At 36.5% G+C, this 23,869-nt stretch overlaps 1 protein-coding gene across 2 annotated transcripts in view; it reads right to left on the reverse strand.

Annotated features, from left to right (window-relative positions):
* Positions 1-5,200: 5,200 nt before the first annotated feature.
* HMGCR (3-hydroxy-3-methylglutaryl-CoA reductase) overlaps positions 5,201-23,869 on the reverse strand; it is a 19,193-nt gene continuing 524 nt past the window's right edge. Inside the window, exons 2-20 of one of the 2 annotated variants that reach the window (XM_085321974.1) lie at positions 20,646-20,841; positions 20,117-20,228; positions 19,556-19,643; positions 19,375-19,459; positions 17,796-17,901; positions 17,344-17,450; positions 16,834-16,950; positions 15,955-16,106; positions 14,761-15,005; positions 14,449-14,621; positions 13,622-13,816; positions 12,770-12,928; positions 12,429-12,586; positions 11,234-11,339; positions 10,137-10,307; positions 7,973-8,113; positions 7,715-7,873; positions 7,278-7,432; positions 5,201-7,137 (exon numbers count right to left, since the gene is read on the reverse strand). In XM_085321974.1, coding sequence (XP_085178100.1) covers positions 7,083-7,137; positions 7,278-7,432; positions 7,715-7,873; positions 7,973-8,113; positions 10,137-10,307; positions 11,234-11,339; positions 12,429-12,586; positions 12,770-12,928; positions 13,622-13,816; positions 14,449-14,621; positions 14,761-15,005; positions 15,955-16,106; positions 16,834-16,950; positions 17,344-17,450; positions 17,796-17,901; positions 19,375-19,459; positions 19,556-19,643; positions 20,117-20,228; positions 20,646-20,810 — 2,649 coding nt within the window. In that variant the 5' untranslated portion in view covers positions 20,811-20,841 and the 3' untranslated portion in view covers positions 5,201-7,082. The remainder of the gene's footprint in view (positions 7,138-7,277; positions 7,433-7,714; positions 7,874-7,972; positions 8,114-10,136; positions 10,308-11,233; positions 11,340-12,428; positions 12,587-12,769; positions 12,929-13,621; positions 13,817-14,448; positions 14,622-14,760; positions 15,006-15,954; positions 16,107-16,833; positions 16,951-17,343; positions 17,451-17,795; positions 17,902-19,374; positions 19,460-19,555; positions 19,644-20,116; positions 20,229-20,645; positions 20,842-23,869) is intronic. The other variant, XM_085321973.1, reaches the window with a different exon arrangement.

The following is a 23,869-nucleotide window of genomic DNA, read 5'->3' on the forward strand; positions in this document are numbered from 1 at the left end:
GGGGAGGCGCGGGCGGCGCGGCCGCGCTGAGGGGAGGCGCGGGCGGCGCGGCCGCGCCGGGCAGCCGAGGCGAGCCCGCTGGTCGTCGTCTTCTCCCCTCTTTTTCTCTTGCTCCCTCTTTTTCTTTTTTTCTCCTCTTTTCTTTTTTTCATTTTTTTCCCTTTTTCCCCCTCTTCTTTTCTTAATCAAAATCATCTGTACAAAATCAGCACAGCGTGAGGGAAAATGTGCAGTTTTATGGTGCATACTGACATTTTCAATTTAAATAATCTATAATGATGTGCTGCATGTAACTGACCGTTTTCTACTAATCATGTATTTTAAAACATAAAATGATAGTTTGCTGATTTTTTTGGGGGGGGGGAGGAATTTTCATAATTTATAGTCACTGGTTTGGTTATAGCTAGAAGCAGAAAGTCTCAGTTTTGGTTTCTTTTTCAGTGAAAGCCACAAGTAACTCTTGTATGAAATTTTCCACAGGTAGCTGCTGGGTTGCCCCTGCCACGGTGATGCAGGCGACTGCGATTTCTGCGACCCGCCTGAGCTTGCGCCTCGGTAGGTTTTCGCTCAGCACTGATCTACGTGAAGATATAAGGAATTTATTGCAGGAGGATGTCGGGGGCTTGTTTTCGAATAGCTGTGATAAGCGTGTAGGATAGCAGAGCGTGAAACAGGACTCGAGACCATACGGTTGTAGAAAGCAGAGCCCCCGCCCCTTGGTTTCTCATCAGGACGCTGCAGGTTTTGCCACCGTGTGTCTGGAGGGATCAGCCTCCGTTATGAGAAGCAGTCGGACACGGCTTCTTGCACCTTGCAAATTCAGAGCTATCTTGGTTTTTCCTATGTCATTTCTGTACAACCCTTGTCATTTTTGAACAGTGTGTCATTTTTGTAACAGCCCTTCATGCCACACGGAAAGTAAACAGTATAACGCGTGTCTTTCCACTATCAGTATCTCCACAACAGTGCTGTTGTCCCCTATCTCCCATAAATAAATAACATAAATACTGACACAGGCTGAAGACCTCCAAAGGAGAAATAGCAAAAATGTGCTCTACCACCACAGCAATAGGCTTTGTTTAAACCCTGATATATCTGAGCTAGTCGGGAGTACAGCCCTAAAGGGCACAGTAAAATTCACCCAGGAGATGTCTGTTCCTGCAGAAGAAACCACACCCCAGGTGACTGCCACAGCTTGCGCAGTGTACGCATTGCCCTGATTGCTGAAAGAGGCCTGTGGTGAAATACACGAAGAAAACAGTAAACAAAAGGTTTGACCTACAATTCAAAAGCTTCCTTAAACTTCTAAAAACATGAATTAGATTTTCTCTTGTATACATATTAGCTTTTGTTAACATGGCCATAATGCAGTTAGGATGAAATATATATATATATATATATACACACATATATATATACATATATATATACATATATATATATATACACACACACACACACATATACACCCCTGCGTGTGTGACTATAAAAAAAAATAGCTAGGAAAAGTAAAAAAGTCAAAAATGCACTTCAGGGTTTTGCAGGTATAGTTTCTATAAGACATCATTTCTTTCCCCTTTTCTGGTGATAAAAAGTTYATCAGCTTATTCTGCTTAAGAGGTGCATGACAGTTTTACCACAAATGCTTGAGAAAAAATGATAGTAAGAAGAGGGTGTCTACCGTTCTACTTTGACATGCACATCATTTGAAGTTCTCCAATTGCAGCTGCCTCAAGTAGCTCTGCCCCAGTCTAAGGAACTATAAAAAAACAATGCAGAAAATGAATTGTAGCCTAAACTGCACAAACTGCTGGTAGGACTAAGCAAAATAGGTGGGCTCAAGTGGYTTTTTTCCCTTGCACAAACAGAACATCCTAAAAGCCCCTCACAAGTTGTGTCAAAGGTAGCACTGACACAGTCCTGTAGCTATTGGGCTGCTTTAGGGCCTTGGTTTTGGAAGCCCTAAAGTGCACCATATACCCTGAAGTAAATAAATAGGGCCTTGTTCTGCACTTGCTGAAGACATGCAGCAGGCACAAAAGTGGTCAGACAGATGAAAGCGATAGATGATAGMGAAAAATTGGGATAGAAATAGACAGTAGACGCCTTACTCCTAGCCACCTAGGATCTGTTCAGCTCCTTTTGATGCCTTTCTTATACAACTGTCTGTGTCAGGGAAATAATTGGATGCACATCTTGTGCTAGATCTTTTTAACTCAGCTCTGGAGCTCAAATTTTTCATGCACAGAGCCCTCCCCACAGAACTCCTGAAAGGAAATGTCTGATGAAATGTGTGATCCAGCCCTTGTTTGTACATTGAAGTATCATGAATGGTAAGGCAGGGTCAATTAGATGATATAAGCTGTATGTAATTTTTTTCTTTCTTGTTATTAAAACTTAGACTTTTATCTAGCCGTTTCACAGACTTTGGGCCTGACTGCTCATTTTTCCACCTCTTTGTATCAGAACTGCTTTCAGAGTAGGTGTATAGCACTTTTTCCATTCATTAGTGTTGAATTCAATACAAAAAGCCTTCCACCTCATAAATCTGCATGCAAGGCTGTTGTTACAAAAAAGAATTACTCCGTTCAGCTATATAATATATAATTAGTCTATTACATAATATAAATTTTTAAAAGTTGCTGACAGAATTTCAACACTGGGCTGATTCATTGAGTAATTCCATTTCTTTCTTAGTAGGTAACTCAAGGAGGTTTCATTATTCATTTCACCACAAGCAAGGATGTGTCAATTGGTGAGAGACCATCTTACGTTAAGGGCATACATAAGCTTACAGAGAGTGACAGAAACAGAAACAATCATGTAACCAATGATCTATAATCATTACTAGCCTCAGTATTAATGCAAATTATAATTTATTCTGCATCATCTAGCAAAGTAGGAAAATTTTCAAGTGGGATGGTTTAAAGAGCTGGCCAGCCTAACCCATGGTKGCTTCCAGAGTTGACTCTGAAACTTGTATTACCAAAACAAAAGCTGAAATTAGTTTTGGTTTTCTGTGCTATAGAAATGTGTCCCTTAAGATTTTGTATTACCATTTTTAGTGGTGTGCTTTGTTTTAAATGTTGAAGAAGTTGCCGTGAGAAAATTTCTTTAGTGATTGTCAAATTCATTAGCCTTGCGGAGAAACAATTATCACATGGGAAACCCAAGACAGTTCCTGAAAAAGTGCTGCTCTGTTTATTGAAAAACTCTTCAAACAGTGATGTCTGTGTCTCTGGCAGGTCTGCCCATTTTAAACACTATCTGGGCAAAAGGGTAGAAACACTGCCCATTCATTTTGAGGGCGAGGTATGGTTTTCAGTGAACCTTTACACAGCAGCCGGGTRTGCCTGAAGGCCTGTTTTCTGAGAAAGTGGATTAAAGACTGTGCAGGCTAAGGCATACCCCTTGGGACTGCTTTCCATTTGTTTGTAGAGCCCAATAATTATTACAGGGTAAATGGGAAGCAATTTGGTAAACTGTGTTGGGGTAGCTGCTGGAGAGCTGAAAGCTACAGCTTTATGCAACTAGTCTTGCAATGTTGAGCTTGATTGATAGACTTGCCTTGGTCTAGTCTTTCTGCTGGTGGTTCTAGGTCAGGCTGGTCAGCAGTGTAATTTTATGGCACAGTTATTTCATCTCTGTGCTCTTCATGATGAAGATGGACTAACCTACACATTTCTTTTCTGGAAGAGGGAGTGGTCTTTATTTGGCTGTTGTGGACCTCAGCAGATAACTGTTGCCAAGATGTAGCTTCTTCACCTCCACCCCCACTCTCCCACCACCCCCCCCCTCCAAAAAAAAAAAAAAAAAAAGAGAGAGACTAAGAGTCCTAGTAGGAGTGTTACTAGATTCTGTAATTGGGGAAGATCGATGAAAGCTGGGGCTGGARGCCCTAGTGTTTCCATGTGGTAGATGAACCATCTGCTCAAGCTTTTTTCAGGGTTGTATCCACATTATGTGGAAGGTGCAGATGTGCAATGCTAATAGTAGTACCAAGAATGAAAATTATGCTGTGTATAACAACACGCAGTGCACAGACAGACTTAGACTTGAACTTGGCTGGTTCAGTCAYGTTCTTCTCTGGGAACTGATGTACAATGTGTGTGCTAGGGCTCCCTGCTGAGGCTTATGCATTCAGTAACCAAGGAAGCATTCCCTACAAACTTCTGCTGTCTTAGACATGAATGGGATTTGCATCACTTACCTGTTTGAGCAGAAGCCACTAGTCCTGTCAGTAAGACTAGGTAAGGTAAGATATACTTCACAGGTAACTTACTACGCTGGCTGAGGAAAATTAAGGTGGACAAAATCAGTACAACTGCAGCTGCTGCAGAGCTTCAAAGTCTCACAAATCTGAAACTTTCATTACAGCAGAAAAGGAACTGTAACACACAGAAGAAAGGAGGTAAAGCTAGGTAAAAGGGGAGCAAATTAGTTATAATCAAATACAGATTTTAGTTTTAATTTTTTCTAGGGCTTTAGAACATTTGAAAAAACATGTTAATTGTAATAGTATATCAGGTAGATTGCTGCAGCTCTAGGAACTTGATTCCAGCCAGCTGCTTTAGTTTTCAAAAGGAAAAGTTCCTAGTTAAGTTGGACTTAACTACATGGCTGTAGCACACTGTTGAAGATCCAGGACTGGAGCTCTAACCTTTTAATAGTTTCCAAGATTTTTAGTGGCATATTGACTAAATGCTTAATCCATTATCTGCTAACATGGACTATGGAGTTCTTACTGGAATGTTTAGTATCAGACAGTTCATGTGGTACTGACAGGTTCTTTACTCTTGCAAGAATTATACTTAAACAATGCTATGTATTTTGATAGAATTACATTTTTCTGGTGAATGCAGTGCAGAAATTCAGATGCCAACTAGCAGATAAAAAGCACCCCTGAACATCTTTCGGTGGGCACATAAGCCTGCAAAAGGTATAATTAATCAGTTATCTGCAAGATAGGAGAAACACTCAAATGGACTTCAACAGAAGACATCACTAATGCTGAAGTGAATTAATTCTCCTATTTGGGCAAACTGAGTAATTCCACTTTAAGGAGACTAAATGTGTACAGGCTTCTGCAAACAACTATCATATCCCTGCTGCACTGACTTTATGTCTAGTTTCATTTCCCGTAACTCTCTTACCTCACTAAGTCATGAATTAAGCTTAAAATATCACAATTAAGCCAGTATGTTTTCCATTGTTTTACTGAAACTGAAAAAGTAGTCTGTACCAAAATGTACACAATTTAGTAGTAATACAAAATGTTAATTCTGCAAGACAGAATGTCAGTTAAATTCACCAAAATGAACACTGAACCACCATTTATTGCCAGTACAGTGTTACTTTAAATAAGATCACTGAATGAACATAGAAACATAGTAGTTCCAACTTTCCTTAAATAAAATGGTAACTATTAACAATACTGCAGGAAGATGAACATTCATGATATTTACATGCTATCATAGCATTTAGCATGTAGTATGTCTTCGTGCTTGTACATTAGTTTTATGAGATCATTACAATAATATTAATGTGTTGATGGAATACAAAACAACCCATCATGATTTGTACCAAATTTGCACATTAGAAGAGCACCTTTGCTAGTCACCCCTTTAGAAATGCCACTGCATTCCTGTAAGAAACCCAGCTAGGCCAATCCACTGGTAATTTTCTTTCTAACTGAAAAGAAAATTTAAAGAGCCGCCTCCCCCCCCAAAAAAATACCAATAAAATTCCCCAAGCATATTAACAGATTTCATTCTGTGATTAGCTAGACAGTATTTAGCAAGCTTCCCAATGGCAAATCAAACCAGAAAAAAAACAGGTTTCCTGTATTACATTAAGAACACCTGAGGCTGCTTCACTGGTCCAAATACAGTATTTTAATACAAAACTGTTGCATTAACTTGTCATTTCACTGGATTCCCTTAGTAAATATTTCTCATTAAAAAAATAAAAAAGGACAATGCAAGAGTTTTTCTTAAAATAAATACTCCCCCCTTCAAAAAAAAAGTTTAAAAAGGAATTAACACATAGAAAAAATAGTATTAAAGAGCAGTGTGATTTTCTGGCTTTATTTTATCTCAGTTTAAGTAGTGGATACACACTTACTCCGTAGGAGTAAGTGTGAAACACTAAAAAAAAAAAAAAAAAAAAATTAGTATGCAAACACTGCACTTCAAGAGATTTCTTTTAAAAGTGTAAACATCTGTCCTTGACTCCTGTTGTCTGAATCCACTCCCATCAAAAGGAGTTTAACAAACTGCATTTACTTAAAGTATTACTGTCTGACACAGTCCTTTTTTGGAGTTACTGGTTTCAGAATCTTTTTCTCTACCTGACTGAAACAACAAAACAGTTGAAGACACTGTTTTTTCCTGCTTCAGTAAAGGATTACATTTAATACACTCCATACATCACAAATTTTCCTTAAAAGAATAACCTAAATTGTGGAGTTAAAACATTGAGTGCTGCTTAGCTGAAAAAGCAGCAAATGAAGTACTATAAATAGACTGATGCTTCTATAAAACTAATATGACTCATAAAATCATCTCATAGCCTAAACCTTAAGTTTAAACTGTGAACAAAATTAAAACTGGGAGTTCATAGAAAGTGATTAGGCTTGCCATCACTTTAAAAACATACCTTGCTAACCAGAAAATAAAGATGGCAAGGACCAGTGTATTCTAGCCAAGTTTAGACAATTTTTTTTTTAAACATACAAAGTACATTTTATCACTTTTCATCTTGGTAGTAACTAGGAGTTTACTAGTCAAAATACTCTCAACCTGTAAAAACATAGGACTGACCCTTCAGAAAACCATGAGTAAGAGTAAGAATTCTAAAGCCATATTCAAGACCACTGAGAGGACTTCTCAAGAAGTCCTGAGGAAGGTCAAAGGCATAAGTTGTTTCACTGATTGCAAGTCCATTGATCTTTCAGTTTATCTTCCACAGAAATAATTGAGCTGAAGGTGATTTTCATTCTAGACTTCTCATATTACATTAATTCTTCCTGTGCACCTTGTCAGTTTCTAAAACAATTCTTTGTTTCAAAGCTATTTTACTATTCAAGCTGCTTTCTTTGTGCAGGTTCCCTGAAGGTCTTGCAGATTCATTTTTGACCTAAAATAAATAAATAAATAAATAAGATGACCATATTARATAGATGACACATTACTATTAACAATTGTTAATGTAATTATTATTGAGTCTTCTAGTAYGGATGGAAGAAGGGGGAAACAGCAGAGAAAGTTTGCACTTGCCTGTTGTGGATCATGTGGCTTTTGACTAGATGCCCAGCTGCAAGAGCTGCCATTAGTGATAATTCCCCTGCCATCACTGTAGCACATACAATTTTAGCAAGCTGACGGGCATTTTCACCAGGATTATCTTGGCTTGCACCTTGAACCCCTAACATCTGGAGAGAAAAAATAAAATGTTATCCTATAAAACATTTATATTTAGGCTAAATTTAAGTTTTCAAATTATATCCAATTAATTAGCTTTAAATCTCTTTAATAGTAAAAATACTAAGCTTTAAAAATTAGATGCATGAAGATAATTAGGAAATTCTAGAATTTGCATCTCATGGAATTTCTAGAGGACCCTTCCTGACAACATCATTCAGGCACAATATATACAACATGAAAACAAGCTATGATTTAAGAAGGTAAGTGGCTTTAAACTTTCTGCTTTRTACCTGCAGACAGGCCTGCTGTGGGAGCAAGTTGGTGCCTCCACCTACAGTTCCTATTTCTATAGAGGGCATTGTACAGCTGATATASAGGTCTTCATTGGCAGAACCAGTTCGCTCCATCAGAGTGATGCAATTAGAACTGCCCACATTCTGTGCAGCATCCTTTAATTAAAGAAAGCAAAAAAACCCAAAACACTCAAAAAGTGTCCAATACAGAATTAACTGAAGTAAGAAAGGCTGACTTCCTACAGAACAACTTACCTGACCACAAGCAATGTAGATGGCTGTAACAATGTTTGCTGCATGTGCATTGTAGCCACCTATGCTACCAGCCATAGCAGAACCCACCAAGTTTTTGTTTATATTAACTTCAACTATATCTTCTGTAGTAGTCTTCAATACCTAGGCAAAGCGATACACTTTTACTACACATTTCCTTAGGCATCAGTTACAATACTCTATTTCATGTTAATAAGGCCTCCATAGTATACTTCCACATAGAATTTGACTCTGTTCTGTATCTACTTTATTTTTGTTCAAAAGAAGCCCTTTCAGATACAGACAGTACCTATCAAATAACAACAGAAAAGTCAGTGCTGAGCATTTGGTTTTCCTTAGAGCTACAGAACTCTAAGGAAAATTTAATTAATTACCTTCTCTCACCTTTTCAAATACTCATTTATCTTCAGTATGAAACATACAAAAAGTGTACGTAAATTTGACACATACACACAAAAGAAAACCCCAATAATTCACCTTGACATGATAGCATCTTTTCTCACAAGTTGCTCCAGACAGTAATACTACAAAACTAAACCAAAGAGTTGTAAAAAAAMCCTGACACTTGAACATTCTATTGCATAATAATAGCAAATTAAGTGATATAAATATACCATACTGACTGGATTTTGAAAGTTTCAGGTAAGAGGTTTACACTGAATTTAGTATTAAATGATCAAAGGGAACAAACATGATACTGCCATAAGAAAAAAAAAAAAAAAAACTAAGAAATTCCAGTACAGTAAGAATGAAATCAGATGATAAACATCTGCACAAGAATCTATGATACTGATAAAGATACAAAGTAATTTAGAGAGTTCAATACAGATATGCATGTACATGGTCAGGGAAAAAAAAAAAAAAAAGCCTAAAGTTACTGAAACTATGATGGCCTCGCCATTATTACTCTGGCATGAAATCTTGGGGTTATAATAGATATTGCTCTGACACTTCCACTGAAGTAGCAGTCAAAAAGGCGAACAATTAGAAAATTAATAGAAAAGAAAATCCAGAAAACATAATTATGCCAGTGTATAAATCCAGGCTACAAACACTTTGAATACTACATCCATCTGTCTCCACAATTTGGAAAGGATACGCTACAACCAAAAAAGATCCACAGGTGACAAACATGTGCAAAGGTATGCTAAGATAATCTGGTTATTCATGCCTGATACAGAAACTAGCTCACTTCAGTCTGAAAATGAGATAACTAGGAAAGCAGAAGGGGCTCTTTAGAGAGCTGTAAAGTCTTGAGAGGTATAGAARAGTTTGTTAATTGTTTCTTTCCATAATTAATTAAGGCATCATCAAATAATATTAAGAAAAAGTTCTTCTCACAAGGTGAAACTGAGCTGTGGAATTCTGTTTAGGATATTAACTCTGAAAGTTTGTATCACACACACACACACACACACACAAAAAAAAAGATCGATTGTATGCAAAAACAGCAACTGAGAAAATCTGGTGCAGAAAGTGTGTTGCAAGTATTGTATGTTAAACTCCTCCTCGGATATTGTGTCTTGGCCAATACTGGAGACAAGGTTAACAGGCAAGACACACACACACAGCCAACCCAATCCTACACATAGATTTCTCTTTCACTTGAGCTGGCAAGATTGGCTCTAAGATAGCACTTATGATGTAGGACAAGTTTGCCAGTGACTAGCACCAGCATGGTTATAAATGTTGCATTTAGTCATCATAGAAAGTAAGGTAGTCTTGGAATTAAAGTGAAGCACCTGACTTATCTGTTCTCATTGTAGTACAGGGCAAGTGAACTTTAAAAGAGAATGCCAGGATTGTGCAARAGACAAGAAATAAATAAAACAATCAGAATGAATAGGTTCTGTCAGACAAAACTCCAAGTGTAAGATCAAACAATAGAATAGTTTTCAAAGGAAAAGTGAGGGATCGCATTCATCATAAAATATGTAGCAYAGCATCTTAGAAAAGACAGTAAAAAACATCTACTGTTAAGATGTTCTCAACAGAAATGACTCATCCTACAACAAYAGTCTGAAAATATGCATAGAAATCATTCCTACATGGAACATACTTTACTTCATAAATATGAAATGTAAGTTTGTTATCAATTTTGTGAAATATATGCATTTTAAACAAATTAAATAAAGCAAACACTCACTTCTCTGACAACCTTGGCTGGAATCACTGCCTCACAGACAACAGACTTGCCTCTTCCTTCTATCCAATTTATGGCAGCAGGCTTTTTGTCTGTACAGTAGTTACCACTAATAGCTATAACCTGAACATCAGGAAACTCTTCATTCAACCTTGCCAATGCTTTTTCAGTACCCTGTTAAAAGAAACAGGTAACATTAAAAACTAGTATCTCATTAGGGTTGTAGAACATTAAGCAAGGACAGCAGAACAGCAAGATTCAATTAAACCTTTAAACTATCAGTTATAGCTGAGAAAAAGTACAGAGTTTTCAGAAGGAATCTTAAAGAGGAGCAAATGGTAGTATCATTGCTATTGTTTTCTAACCATTTGCAAATATGGGAATAATAAATTGTAATAAATAAGCCCTTGGTCCTTCCTAGTGTGTATGGACTCTCTAGATACACTGTACGTGATTGCCCATAAGACAGAGCCTGAACCGAGTGAAACACTACAGGCATGAAAAGGATTCATTTTGGATGAAGTGGGAAGGAGCTTCTATACATTAGGAAGTCAGACAAATTTCAAGTAGATTTAGTGCCTGTGTATGGCCTGATCCTTTATGTAGTTACTCTGAGTAAATGTGACAGGCAGTCAGTATCAAAGTCTTAAGCCGTACAAGGCTTCCCCTCTGCCTCAAACCATGAATCATGCCCAGTTTCTTCCGCATGGCTGCTCTTGCTGCCACTCATCAGATTCCTAATCCTTTCTTCAAAAGGACTGGTAAGCACAGCAACAGATTAATTACTGCTGGATAAAGTCTTTGGCCCAAAGGAACCAAGCAGACAGTCCTACATTAACAAGAATACTCTTTTTTTTAAAAGAAACACACAAGAAAAGCTCCCACACAAAGTGACTTTAACCCTTTCTTTTACTGTTCATATCCTGTTTGCGTAAAGCAAACAGTTTTTTCATTTTATAGCACTGGAAACAAATRTGGCTTGCCTGCAAGTCCTATCTCTGTCTTCACATGCCAGGCAGTCACAGATGAGCGGGACACTATTTATTTATTTATTCACGAAACGTATGTTTTTTACAAGATTTAAAGAGACTGGGCCTTACTTTTGAAATCATATTCATTCCCATTGCATCCCCCGTTTTAGACTGAAAACGGATATAAAGATTACGACCAGCCAAGCTGATGAGAAGTTTTTGTAGGCGAGCAAACCTGTAAGAAAATTAAATGATTACTTACAACTTTCAAGGACAGCAAATTACTATAGATGTTTCCATGAACCTCACTTATCTGCATTCTTCTCCCCTCAGTGTGGGAAAATAAATTTTCAGCTATCAYGCACATAGTTCTCTCAAGATAAATACTTTCAAACCTTATGTTTCACTGCTCCTGAAAAAAACCAGTGAAACGTTTTGCTGATTCCWTGTTTTCTAGCCCTGAACTTCATGAAATGTAGAATCCTGAAGTGCTAATGCAAATTCTACCCCATGAAATTCCACCAAATATCTGACTACCTACTACCAACAAAAAGTGAGGACTTGGAAAATTCTTGCATCTTCTACAGCAGGTAAAAAAAAAAGAAAAAGAAAAAGAAAAAAGAAAAAGAAGAAAGAAAGGGGGAATTATATTCCATAACAGCGCAAGGTCAGAGCTTTATTCATGCAGATTAAAGGCAAACAAAAGTTGGAAAATACTGCTTTTAAAYAGCAGCACAAGTGACTGTTGTTGAAAGGCATGCATGTCCTTGGCTGACACTCATAAGATTAGTAAGAAACGTAACTCATATGGCAATCTTTCTCTAAAAGTTCACAAATAAGGCAGGTAATTACAAGTCTTGGAAGAAAGTCTTGTGCTTAAAATAACTTTAATACTGTTTTACGTTTCTTAGCCTTTCAGATCTAGCATTAGTTTATCTTATGGTTTCTGAGGCCTAGCATATTAATATCTGAAAACCTAGATTTCAAACTTTAAACTACTTCTGGCATCTGAAGATCCAAGTGAATTGTATATTTATTTTAAATGCTTAGACAAAATAAAACACATATCGAATACTCTCAATTCCAACTTGTTACTATGATCCAGTCATTTACTGCTTATCATCAGAAAATATTTATTACTAGCCTTGATAGATAACCACAGCAACAATAATAAAAAATGTTTTCTTAGATTCATGCTACATGAGACAGCCAAAGTGAATATGTAATCTCCTAAAGTACAGTATGTAGAAATACAATTGGGAGCTTTTAGGGTCCACAGAAGTCTTGCATCAGAAAATAAGGTCCAAGTAACTATTATACTAACCTACTTGTGCTGTCAAAAGCTTCTTTTATTATCTTAAACCCTTCAGAGCTTTCAAGCCAAACTTTCACTTCCGCAGCCTGGCAAGCAGTGGGGAGCCTTACAACAGGCCCTCGGGTCATCCCATCTGCTAGAATACGACTGCTTGCTCCTCCACCAAGCTAAAATCAAAACAGAAATAAAGCAAGATTACCAAAACTGAATTTTAGATTTTAGGAAACCAAAAACATGCCTCAAATCCTCCCCACCTCCTAAAAGAGGCATATAAAATGTTTTATATTATAGAAAATGTTTAAGCTGATCAAGCAATTTAACAGGCAGTCTTCTTTCTAGAAGTTACTTACACATATTGCTCTACAACCTCTATTTGTGCTTGCCACAAGACATCCTTCTGTTGTTGCCATTGGAACTTGAAACTCTTTGTTATCCAAGAACAGTGGCCCTGCTACGCCTACAGGAATAGGCATATATCCAATCACGTTTTCACAGCAAGCTCCCATAACCTTACAAGAATACAAAAGGTGTTAAGATTATATAGTATGCTATCGTGGTACGTATATGTGAACACAAAAAGCTATCTTAGCGAAAAACCCACAACTCTACCCATGAGGCAACGTTCACCTCAACACATTATAGCTTTAAGTTCCTTCTACTATGACCAACTCATCAATAAAATGCAATACTTCATAACAAAATCATACAAAATTATGTACGATTATCAAACTTCAAGTATGAGTAAACTGTTCTAATTTGCGTCAGCTATTTATAGCTAGACCTATCAACAGCTACTTCTGTTAAAAATCTATTTGACAGATCTGTTGAATCTTATTAAGTCTTAAATACTATTAAAACAATTTTAACTTAATACTGTTAAATGAATTTTAAGTAAGTTTCCATTTTAACTTGAGCTAAAACTTTCACTCAACTGATGGAAGACTTAGTGTTAGCAGAATCCCACGTTTATGAGATAAGGCAACTGCATACCTTGGTAGGAAATTGTTCTTTTGGTTAAGCTGCAAAATTTTTGTTTAAAAGCAATCCAAAGCAATACTCAGTAGTACTTTGTATTTGCAATTTTCACAGCAGTTTTGACCAAGCTTATTGCTCATTCATCTGTCTGCTTGAAGTGATGTATATATCTCATACATTTGGAAAATGGTTCTACATTGAACTCTGCTCGTCTGCCTTCTACTCACCAAAGAGTAATTGTAATTCCTATAAGGAAGATACTGCAAAGATGAAGGTTCGGGGAGTTTCTTAGATAACATCTGTCTACGAATGGACACACCACGCTCCTGAGTTTCCATCAAGGTTTCCAGTTTGTATGCAGGAATATGCTTAGCATTAACTAAGCTGATAACCTCAGCATCAGTGAGGAATTTTGCTCCCTTCTGGAAATGTAAAGGGTGAGAGGGAAAAAAAAAAAAAAAAAAGAGTAGACATTGTCTTGGTGAAAATAGTTTGGAATGTTTCCAAATGAAAAAGGGTAGCAACTTTACTTGGAGCATTATCAGATTATATCCAAAGGAGCCAACTGTCAGTGTGAGGTTTCATAGCAGGCAAGAACATGGCAAAAGGCCTTTCATTCAAACACGCACTCATGTGCATGATTTACAGTAAAGCTTGAATTACTTGGTATGTCATGAATGAAGGAAGAAGCTGCCTTTTTGCCCCTCTCTTATCTTGGGAGTAAAGGTGGAAGACTCATAATGAAATATTATTTATTTATAACTTGAGAAAAAAAACAGACAAATGTACACTTTCTATCTGTAGTAAAAAAAGTAACAGAAGCAGAAACTGACTGAAGCAGAAATGTCTAAAAGGCGTAGAGGTTTTTGTTTTAAAAGATAAGACTAGTCTAGGGTTCTATGCCATAATATTTACACACTCACCCAGTTATAAAAGCTCTATAGCTCTGAAGTAAGACACCACAATCAATAGGATCATTTAAACACTAGAAAGTGATTTTTAAGAGCTCTTAAATTAGAAGTTACAGCGGAGGTTAAAAAAATTTTTCCCATACCTCTGCATTTCCAAGTATACGAACACATTCCTCAATAGAACGTGGTTCTTTAGGTAATTCAAGTTCTTCCTCTTTTCTATTAAGGATTGCAGAAGTTTCCACAGGGTTGCAACTGCCAACTACAAATGTAGCTCTGGTTGAAGACTCTGTTAATAGAGGTTTTATGACTTCAGCTGCATAAAAACAAATCAAAATGAACTTCAGTTTACAAAAATCTTAAGTTTTGGTTCTAAATACAATATGCTGCACAGAATTCACTATTTGATATAAATATTTGAGAGTCAGTTCAGACTTTACAATGCTCAAAATTACCATTTCCATCTTTAGCAATTAAAGTTTCTTCTGCTGTGTTAGATTTCTGATTGTTTTGCAGAAGTCCAGATTGTTTCCTGCAACAATTCTCGGGGACCTTTTTCTGAACCATCATCGGAGATGTTATGGGATTCTTCAGTGAGAGTGTGGATTCAGTCTCTGTTTGTTCAAAGAAAATGTATTTCACAGCAAGAAGAAGGGCTAATCCAAGAGTGATTACTTGCTCAATATCCATACTGGTCATTCTTAAAGAAAAAGAAAAGAGGAGGAAAAAAAAATAAATACATAGTATATATAATCTAATAGTTTATAACAACATTTTAACATCCTTTTGCTTTAGAAAGCGTAAGAGTTTGATCATAATTTTTCAGTTACTAAGATTCTAGTTAAATGATGTTTTATAACAATATCAGAATATTCAGGTGTCCTAGACTGGAATACAGAAATCATTCTTTGTATTAACACTGTAATAAGTTTCAGTCATCCCTAAACTTTTATTTAATCCTGGGGGGGGAGGGGGGGGGGAAAGCACGCAAGCAATCCCAGTGAGAGAAGTTACTGGAAAATATTCACTATTGAACAGTTAGGTCAAATTCATTTAACACCGATCTCCAAATTATGAAGCAGAAAGTCAGTTATCACCCTCTGCCAATCACAACTACCATGATGTAAGTTAAGCTGGTAGGAAGGGGAAAAAAGCTAAGAGAAACAGTGCTGTGTTTTCTGAAGTAATGTGGAATCACAATTTCCACTTCAGTAGAGCTGTGGGCCAATAGCATGTTTTAGTTGCACTCTTATCTTCAGGAAAAAAAAAACTACAAGAAAAAAGAATGACTTGGACCATCTCTTGCACTTGTGTGAGAAGGGTCAGAAATTCTGCACCAATTGACTCCCGTGCTGTCACAGAACTTATTTTCTAGTCTGGTCTGAAACRTGCCAATGCTAGCGGTAAAAGACAGTATTATGATGCATCCAGAACAGCTGGTTCCTGACCATGATCATACTATTTTAAGAAGTTCATAAGAATGGCATACTACTGAAATACTTATTATATGTCATCTCAGGCTCTAAGGAATCCTACAGCAGCCAGAGCTGCTGGTTTGCAACAGCATTTTACCTTAAGACCATCACTGGCAGCAATGGAGAATACACCGTAATCAATGAAATGCACTTCTCTTCTGTGAAGGCACCTACCGAGAAAGATAGAACTGCCATAATGAAACATTAGGTTCAATTCTCTTTGGTGCGTTCTCATCCAATCCCACTGAGTTTTCTACAGTAGCGTTTTGAGCAGCTGGTTCTGCTATCCAGCGACTGTGGGCATGAACAAGAACCAAACCTAGTGACTGTATTAAAAAAACAAAAAACAAACAGAAAACAATCATTAAGTTTTTAACTGTAACTAGGCATCGAATGTACTGAGATTAAACACTTTACTTCAAAATTTTTTACATGACTCAGAAGTCCAATACTGATGTTCCACACTTCTTGTCAACACCGTTTTCCAGCTGTATATTCATTTACATACATAAACTTTTGCTGGTTCCATACAGAAGCAAGTGTTTCACACAATTTGGAACTTGGCTAATACAACCAGAAGTCATTTGGGCAAGAGGGAGACTATCAGACAAAACAAATAAGCCAAACAAAGATCTCTAAGACACTAAACTTTCACCAATTTCATGAAAACCAGCAACACACAGGAGACAGGAACCCCACCCTATCATGGTCCTGAGTGAAGAGAAGACTGCAATGTTAGCTCATCACATTTTCTTTAGCTTTTCTGGCTTATAGGACTAGTAGCTTTGAACCAGCCCCAGCACACCCTTCTTCTTGCTCAAGTAATAGAAGGAGAAAGCTGAGGGTACTGTACAGGAGAATGGGAGAGAATTAGGGCATGTGAGGTCATGACAGCATTGTGAGCATAAATGGCATATGCAGGTAGACTTTAGAGAGGATGTTAGAATTAGCAAGATGGGCAAGAGTACTAGGATGCAGGATTCAAGTCTACAGGAAACAAAAYCTTTATTCACTGTGCATATTACATAAATATAGATGAAAAAAGTCACAAACCATGATCATTTTGACCCGCTGTGTTACAGGGTTCGGTTTATTTTCTTCTTCTTCCAGAACACGAGCAAAATGACTGAGCTGCCATATAGGACGCCCTTCACGACTCTCTCGAGAAAGCTGCAAAGACAGCAATTTAAAAATAGATCCTGTTCAGTACATGTTTTAAGAAACACAACAATAAACAAGCTAACAAGCTTCAACATTTTTTTTTAATTAAGACTTTATCAACAAGACAGTGAACCTACAGTAAACTTTAAATAGTAAAGGCCCTGGAGAGCTATTAGCTTGAAGTATGATTTGTTTACTCTCAGTTAGATCAAAACCCACACTATTGACTGAGACTGACAATGGGTAACAAGTTATTGTCCATCAATTGAGCCACTGTAACTTTTCTGGTGCATGTCTCCTTGTCTGCTTCAACAGAAAGACAAACATGCTGGCATACACCTTAATGAAGAAATGTACATGGTTTGAACACTAAGCTGGATGCTCTTTTGAAGTTGGTCTTACCTCTAACACTAAGGACACGCAAGCTGGGAAGAAGGTCATGAAGACGAAGTAGTTGGCAAGAACAGACATACAGCCAAAGCAGCACATAATTTCAAGTTGTCGTACCCCTACATTAAAAATACATAGATAAATAAAAATAAATTAAAAAAAAATATTTGAATATGCAACAGGCTTTCTATGTATTTCAAGTGTTGCGAAATTAAGAAACCATTATATTGACATTGCAGATTTATTGCAAAATGAATAGGACTAAACATGCTTGGTTTTCATTACTTATTTTAATACATAGTTAAAAATATAAGCTAYTTAGGAAAGTAAATAGATAGTTAAACAGATTGAGTCACTCCACTCCCACAGATAACATCTATCATTTGAAACCCTGAATATCTCAAAGCCTTTCAAAGGTCTTTTTTACCTGGAAAGGTTTAGACCCTCAGACTTTAACCACTCACCTGACATAGTACCTACACCAATAACTAGGCATTCCACAAGGGCATCCAGTGTAAACGTAGGGCCTAAAATTGCCATTCCACGTGAAATATTTTCTCTTACTTCATCCTTAAAAAATGAGATTTCTGCATGTTAGCATAAAGACAAAATGAAAAATGCACAAACATTTGGTTCTTGGAGAAGTGGATTCTATGATGAAAACTATGAAATAAAAACATGAGACTATGTTAAGGAGACTGGTTTCAAAATAATGTTTCAAATTTGTTTCTGATATTCCTTTCAAGTCTCTTTCTAACATGGCAAAAAAGGAGTCAGGCCTCAGAGTACATAACATGGGTTGCTTCTTCATAAGGTGTGCAGATACTGTGTTTAGTAAACTCATTACAGTGGTAAGACTCTATAAAACACTTTGAAATATAATAGTTGGGTGAACTGAAGTGACTAACGCATATATTCTTTCACAATAATTTCTCAACAGTCTTTATTTATACCACAAGATTATTTAATGGTGAAATACTATTTTTGGCTGATGAGTAGTCTAAGCCCCTACAAAATCAGTGGGCATAGACTTTAATTAAGCTTTAAGCTCTAAACTTTAAGATATAGACGTATGTGCATGTGTGCACGCACAGTTTTTTTTTTTTTTTTAACATAAATCGACACTTACATCACAGCATCTCAAAAGTTTTGGGAACCACATATCCATATCCTAACTTTATTTTTATCTTGCTCTCTAGACTCAGCTGACAGAAATGTACCTAAGAAGCACTAAATCCCCCCTTGAAGGTGAGAGGATTTTCTTTTCTCTTTTTTTTCTGAAAAGAGAATGGGAGACATGTGCATGGAGGGGTGCTTGTGCAAAAACCTGTTTGTGAAATAGGTCCTTGAAAATAAGTATTTTAAAAGAACTCTACAGTCTATTATACAATAATATACCATTTATATAGTATTACTATATAATATGCTATTATAACATTGCATATGTAATACAGTCGCACTTATTACAATCTATTACCCTGTACAGTATTTATAGGTATAAAGTAATTTAGTTCAAGATTCATTATTTCCTAATATATGAAGTTCTAAAATAAAGTTTCTTATGTATCATAGGCTAAGTTTACTGTTAATCCTTCATATTGTCCTATGTGAATTACATCAGAGCATGAATGTGTCTATATACACATACGCACATGTCATTGTTCCACTAAGTTTTTCTCTAGAAATATGCTTTTCCCTGCACCTGAACTGTAACATTAGGAACAATATGTAAATCAAAATCTAAGCCCTACAAATATGCTTTCCTATTTCTGTAACTGCTCTAATGAAGACTTTGGTAAAGGAATTCTAGCTGCCTTAAACAGCAATGCTTGCAGTTCTTCCACAGAAGCTGATGTCCCATAAGTATTCATACATACAACTAATTTAGCTAAAAGATAATACAGAATACCTAGACTAAAGCTAATTCTTTTTATATATTACTATTATAGCGGTCACTCGTATGTTTCTCCTTCTGAGGTATGTTCACATTTTAAATTCAAAAGCTGCATTATGAAACAAAATAAAAAGAACAAAAACACTGACCTGCGAGTTGGAACTAAGTGCAAATTTGGCTAATGCACTCGCTCTTGAAAGATCAATCAGAAGCAGGAAGAATGGTAGAGCTTCACTGAAATAAGAGGAACATTTTTAAGAATAAATTCAAGGTTTATTGTATAGGAAAACATTTCAAACAAGAAATACAGAATAAGCATCCATTACTTACTTTAAACCTGTCAGTTCTTTATCCAAAAAGTGAATTACCACTGTACTAAAGACAAAACTCGAGAAGATTGTGAAAAGGCCAGCAATACCTTAAGAAAAAAAATACATAAAAATAATACCTTTAAGCTCACTTCTGAAGCAAATAAATCGGTAATTCTCATCTTTCATATTACATGCAAAGAGGCTGAGATACAACCTGATACGAACACTGTTTTTACATGGATATTTAAAATCATGCTGCATTCAAATTAATATTGTGAGAAATAAAAGCTAAAAATCTCTCACTTCTTATCAGCAAGAATAAAAATTGGCTTAAACCATTTCACATAATAAATGGTTATTTCAAGAACTGTATTTCCAGTCTTTATAAAATCCTATGTAATCTCTCATAAAAAAGAATTACTGTCGTCTATGCAGAACCCCAATATTTATCAGGCCGTCTACCAAAGAAATAAAATAAGCCAATCCCGTATGTTAGTATTAACATTCTAGTATTCATTACCAGATTTATTAAAAATACAATTCAAATGTGTAAAGCAAATAGAAAAATCAAATACGCTACCTAAAATGTACTTTGACCCAAGTTGCCTCAGGTTCTGAAACTGGAAGTATATGTAAAGGATTGCTATACAGCGGGTGATTGTCAGGATTATGATGTCGCTGCTCAGAACATCCTGTTCAAATTACAAAGGGCTTTAGTTAGCTTTTACATTAGGAACTTCAGTAACAAGATTTAAACTGTGAAGCTGCACAAACATGAAATTCTGCAAGAAAATAAACATCACTGCTAGCCTCCCTTTTTAAGAAATAAAATATTGCAAACAATATTAATATCAAAATCCTTCCTGTTCACTAGATATCCAGCAACCAAATACTCTAATTAAAACCTCCTGTAGCTCACTACCATTTGCATACAGCTTTACTATCCAGCATGGGAAAAGTAGGCAATAAAGAAAGGAATTTCTGTGCAACTGTTTTGTTTTTAATACATAACAGCCTGTTTTTATTGTATAAGAAGCCCTATATTTTAAGAGGCATTTCAGGATCCATCAATTAAAAATAAGTATTATAACATGAATTTAAATTCTTACTTCTTCAAGTTTTGGGCACTCATAATTCCAGCCACAGATCTTATCATTTCCAGTGAACATCTTCATGGACATCATACAGATGGTGAGAGTCACTGTTCCAACAATAACTTCCCATGGATGAGAGGCTACAAAAAGGCCATGCATTCGAAACAGCCTGGACAACATTTTCAGGATTGTTTTTCTAAACCTAGAAAACCTGCAATAGAAGAATGTTTTGTATAAGCAAGCAGGAGGATTTGGGGAATAAAGAACAGAATTTTAGAATTTCATGCAAGTCACCGCTCAAAATCTGTTTTGTTGCAAACAAACACAGTTAAGTAACAGATGAGTAAGGAATCACACCTTCATCTGTTTACTTTCCATTTATAAGCATACTTATTTCTAATCTTCTGAAATAGATTATCATCTGCTCTCCTGCCTTCTCAAACCACAAGTTTTCACCTCTCCCATAATTCCTACATCCCCCTTGTTTCTTTAGAAAGGATTTTTTATTAGTATCTCAAAGTCCCAAACAGAAGTTAACTCTCCTCTCCAGCAGTGCTGGCAGCTCTTAGCATCCACTACTGCCACACAATTTTGATACCATTTTTACTCCAACTTACTGTTTTGCACCATCTCTCAATATAAGCTTTCACTGAATCCTATTTCTTTACTCAGTCCTCCTACTCAGATCTTGATTAACTTTATCTATATAAATTACCAACACACCATGTGCTTCAATGGCAGTAACATCAATGTTATCTTTCTCTTATTGTGTCTCCTCTACTTCCTGCTAAATACTCTTTAGTCATTCAGGTTAATCACATTCAAGACAGTTGTTCTTCCTTCACCTCAAAAATATGAATCTTTCTCACATACAGCATTCGGCCTACAGTTCTTTTGCACCTGTAACTAATTCCCAAGTTACTGATGCATTTCATCATCCCTCTACGCTTTTAATAAACAATAAGCACTCAGCAGAAGCTCTCACAYCTTTTCCTCATGAAACTGGTGACATGGATGTTCTGTACATCGTTCAGTTACAAGAACTACACACTGGTTTATCTGCTCCGTGTTGTACTTTTAGACTCTAAACTCATCAAGGATGTTTAATCATTTTCTATAGTATAGAAATAATGTGCCATAAAATTCTCTTAAATATATTAGTACTGAGATTTGTTTCTTTCTCATTGCCTAATCAATTGCATAATTGCATAATCAAAAACCTCTAAAGCCCTACAATGAGTTTTAAATAGATAACTATACCTTAAAGCAAAAATTAAAGATATTTAAATAATAACCTGACTTTATAGAGACTACCTGTTTGTTATTTACATACAAACCTAGTACTAGACTCCCATAGGGGCTGGAAGCCTCTACACATTATCACATCTAGGAGAATAAAAATCTCTTTTTGTTATCTTAAAACCTAGTGAATAGGTTGTTCCCCTTTAAGACAACTGTCTTTCTAGTATTATTCCTTTTGCTTGGACATAACAAATGATACTGTCATTCAATGGAGAAAATAACTCAGAGGAATAATGAATCTGTGCAGTGTTTCCTGAAGAATCACCTTCAGTGACAGAATGCTTTCCTACCATTGCCAGTCTTAATAATACAGGCATAAGTAGCACCAATACRTTTTTCTTGATCCTTCCACAATGAAGGTGTGGCAGTATTTTTGTGATTTATGGGAATACTGAAGCCATTTGGGGAAACACGATGGACTGGCTTTCCCAGGAACAAATTCTTTCATTCCCTGGCAGAAAGCTTTATTTCTTCCTTTTCCCTCCTCCCCCAATGTCCTTTAAAGTCAACATTACCCTTTGCTTTTCTCTGTACAATAACACATATACTGCTTTGTAAATTTATGCTCTTGCAAGATTTCTGTTCCACAGTGGTACTATGGACTTTTCTTCAGCAGCACACAGGGAATATTTTAATTCTAAAATAAAACACAACCAGAGAAATGTCTCGGTGCCAAAGATTCTGAAACAAAACAAAGGATAGAAAAGGCTTGGCAATAGCCTATGGATATAAATTACTAATGTGTTTATTCCAGAAAAATCAGAATTTACCACATGACTATGCAAAGTCCTGCCAGCTCTAAAATTAATAATTCAATGCCTAGTGATTTCAACTATCAGAATTTTATTTTGGTAGATAACAAACTGATATTAGATTCAGAAAGATTCCAAACATCTTTCCTCAAATATATCTATAAGCAACACAAACAGAAAACCTGTGTTAATAAGTAAAATAGCTTCACAAAAATCCATGAGGGAAAATGCATTAATTTGATTATGAAAGTAACCACCTATAATGCCTATTATCAGCCAACATTTTATAATTAACTGCTAGTATCAGTATATAAAAATATAGGATGCCTCACTGCTAATCCTGGGCTCCAATAACTGGCAACAACTCCTAACCTAAAAACATCTTTAAAACCTTCATGCTTACCAAGCCTTATTTTATTTTGCTATATAGCTGACATTATAAAAAAAAATCTTAAAGAAAGACTTCATACACAGATCTTGTATACATATGGCACTACTGAGTAGTGTTTAAAACAAAACAAAACACATACGATCTGCTCACATTCCTAATTGTTAATATTTTCCTTACAGCTTAACCTGACTTACAGTTTGAAATTAGCAAAATGTATCTTTAAAAATAAAGCTGAAGTTTATCATTAACATTATTTTGTTAAATTCCAAAATGGTAGTTCCGAAGACACGTCTCGTAAATCTCATCCATTTCCTACCTGCCTTCCTTGTTCAATCAAAAATTGACAGGAAAATATTAAGCAAAGCAAAGCATAAAAAGCAAACCAGATCTGTTGTATGTAATCGTTTACACCACTGATCTACCCCTTAGCTGTAGAACTATTCAGCTTAAACACCTAAGATCTGCCAGCCAGTTCTCACCTCAGAGCAGCTCTCTGCAATACTATTTATAACACCAGCACAGCTTTCCCATCCCGTGTTGCCTGACTCAGCAATAGCCACAGCATTACAAAGGAACCGGGGGGCAAAAATCAGCGGGCGAAACTCTGTCCGGAGCTCCCCCGAAAGAAACCCGGCGCACTGCACGGACACCTCAAACCGCCACGCCGAGCTGCGCGCCGGGAAGGAGACTCTCCCCTCCCCTCCCCTCCCCGCTCCCTCGGCTCCACCCCAGCGGCACCGCCACCCCCACGCAAGGGCGGGGGCAGCCCTGCGCCGGGGTCGGCGCGGCGCCGC

The sequence above is a fragment of the Rhea americana genome, unplaced genomic scaffold (assembly GCF_003343005.1).
Source record: "Rhea americana isolate MKP2758 unplaced genomic scaffold, rheAme1 scaffold_74, whole genome shotgun sequence".
Lineage (NCBI taxonomy): Eukaryota > Metazoa > Chordata > Aves > Rheiformes > Rheidae > Rhea > Rhea americana.